Source organism: Lynx canadensis, unplaced genomic scaffold (genome assembly GCF_007474595.2).
Source record: "Lynx canadensis isolate LIC74 unplaced genomic scaffold, mLynCan4.pri.v2 scaffold_66_arrow_ctg1, whole genome shotgun sequence".
NCBI lineage: Eukaryota > Metazoa > Chordata > Mammalia > Carnivora > Felidae > Lynx > Lynx canadensis.
Window position 1 is genome coordinate 35518 of NW_023397583.1, and position 2761 is coordinate 38278.

Consider the following 2761-nt stretch of genomic DNA (forward strand, 5'->3'; position numbering starts at 1 on the left):
ATGTGTTGCAACTACGGCAACTCCTGTGGCTATGGCTGTGGCTATGGCTACGGCTGTGGCTATGGGCCCTATTATGGCTGTAGTTATGGACCTGGCTATGGCTGTGGATATGGCTGTGGATACGGCTCCTGTTGTGGCTATGGCACCAGATATGGCTGTGGCTGTGGCTATGGCTCTGGTTGCTATGGCTACCGGCCATTTTGGTATAGAAGATGTTATTCTTCTTGCTGCTAGAACATCAGTGTCCAAGAGACATTTGCTTCTGAAGTGGCACGGCTTAAGGGAGGGCTGATTCATTGATTTATACCCCAAGATTTCTATATCCAATGAATTGCATGCTTTCGGTAATTGTGACCTCTACTTAGCATTGGTATGAAGGCTTCCTGTGGCTGAAGGCTATGTGGTATCCTCTGACTATTTTCCAAATGTTTGTCTTTACTTCCCTAATCTGGGTTCTTTGTTGAGACTGTGGCAACATATCTAAAATCCCACAGGGAGGCAAATCCCTTATTCTCAATAAAAATGTTTCATTTTTTTCCTAAGTAATCTCTGTGTTCTTGCTAATGAATGACTCCTTTTTGAGGTGTATGGCATCTTTTGAAACTCGGGCAACAATATATTTCATGAACCTGGGTCTCTTCCTAGATATAATATAAACCTTTCTCCTCTATGTGCATCGGAGATAATGTCTTCTCCTATTTCTTGTATCCATAACACCGCAACATAAATCACACTGTGTAAGAACTATGTCCTTGACGTAACACTGTATCTAGAATGGATCTGAAGGCTGGAGGGGTAAGAAGAAGAGTTAGGACACCTCTTTGGGAAGTTGTGACACAAGCTCAAGGGGGAGGAAGTATGGCCTGAGTGCTTCGAGGATGAATGGGGTTGAAGAGAGAAATTTTGGGATTAATGAGAAATTGGGAGCCGCCTCTGTTGAGATGTAAGAAACTAAGGAAATGAGAAGCAAAAGAAAAACGTGATATTGTATTATCTGCATTTTGATGGAAGTGCAAATACATTTGTTGGCATATACTGAGTTTCAGTAAATTGATTTAATTCAATTAATTTCCAAATCATTTTGAATGTTTTTGAAAGGGAACTGTCATACACTCTGAAGGCACAGTAGAAAAATTATAGGTGAATTTCTTGCTGTCAGATGGTTTCATTCTAGTAGGTTAAAAAAAAAAGAATTAATTCAGATAAATTTAGAGAGATAATTCCTATGGTGTGAATAAAACAGCATCCTTGAGAAGACTGAAGTATTGCAGGGTTAGTTCAAGGATGTATTTTGACATTTTCTGTCACATGAACTGATGTCAGGTTCCAGAAATACTAGAAAGGACAGTTGTAAATGTAAAGTAGAAAGAGAAATACGTAAAGTTTTGGTATGATCAGTGGTGCCACGAGTTTTAGTACAAAAGAACAATGGCTAGTGTCTTAAATGGGCTTTCTAATGGAGCAGATATAAAATGTAATTAATAGTTCCAGTTGATTTTCTGAGTTTGAGTGCGTACTTCTTTGATGGATTCTGATTTCAGTGTGCTTCTCTCATGTGCCTTTCCAGACCTCTAACATTTAGATCTTACAACAAAAATTGTCTTTCAGACACAATTTCAACCAGCAGAATAAAAGACTCCCTGTCTCGTCTCCATGGCAAGGGTCACTGAACAAATTCTGGGTCTGAGAACCTTGGTTCTGGAGACTCCACAACTTGGCCAGTTCCAAGGAAGATGGCTCTGCCATCAAGGTCAGTCCTGGAGGGAAACCACGCCCAGGATATAATGTGTCTTACTGACGAGGAAAGAGATGTTCTTTCAAGAGCTGGACAATTCTCACAGATGGGACATCTGTAAGTCATTTTTGGGGACTGACTGTGTTCTGGATAAATCAGAGGTGAGAAAATTGTATACACAGGGAGAGTCAATTCCAATCATTACAGTTTGTTGAACATAGAACTTATGGTTTCAGGAGGTTCATTTTCATTGAACACTACCTGAAAGAGGGCAGAATAGTATTTATTAGGCACGTATCTCATACTTTCTATTTCTAGTAAGTAGTATTTCTATTTCATTTATTAGGCATGTGAGATAACTTGTATATCTGGAGAAATAACTTTGAAAACTAACAGTCATCTTCAAAAGGTGAAATTTGTACCTGTTTTAGCAATGAACATTTGGAACTTTCGGCTTGAATGAATTGAGAACATTATGACCTATATCCACATTCTTATAGATTCTAAGTGATACCAACGTTTGAACATGGTTTTGTTTTAATGTGTCTGTTTGTTATTGGCAGAAATATTGAGTTGAAGAAATGAGCATAGTGGAGTGATCAGATAACCCATAAGCAATATTAGGAAAAAAAAACAGTAGGAAATTGGCAGAATATTGAGTTGTTAAAATTTGAGTATGGAGTAGAAGAAATGATACCTGAACTTGTACTCGTTTCCACCTAGGATTTCATTGTTGTTACAGTGAAAAATAGTTTAAATTTTGGAATCTGCCTGGATATGAGCATAGTGACCTGGACATTGAAGATAAGCAAAAACATCACAAACAAATAAACACCCCCCCCCCCCCCCCATATATATGGTGATGAAAGGGTTGGACTTTCAGTTTATTTGAGAAGGAGGGGAATCTTTGGACATAGACACGAGTAAAGAGAGAATCTCATTTATAGATGTGAGGCTATAAAGGTAGGGTTTCTCAATCTTCAGCACTTTTGACATTTGACATGAGGCACTTCAATGGTGTTGAGG

General features: G+C 38.6%; 1 protein-coding gene across 1 annotated transcript; it reads left to right on the forward strand.

Moving 5' to 3' along the window:
* LOC115508203 (keratin-associated protein 6-2-like) lies at window positions 1-234 on the forward strand. The gene has a single exon (XM_030306633.1). The coding sequence runs from the start codon at window positions 1-3 to the stop codon at window positions 232-234; it is 234 nt and encodes a 77-aa protein (XP_030162493.1).
* Window positions 235-2761: the final 2527 nt, after the last annotated feature.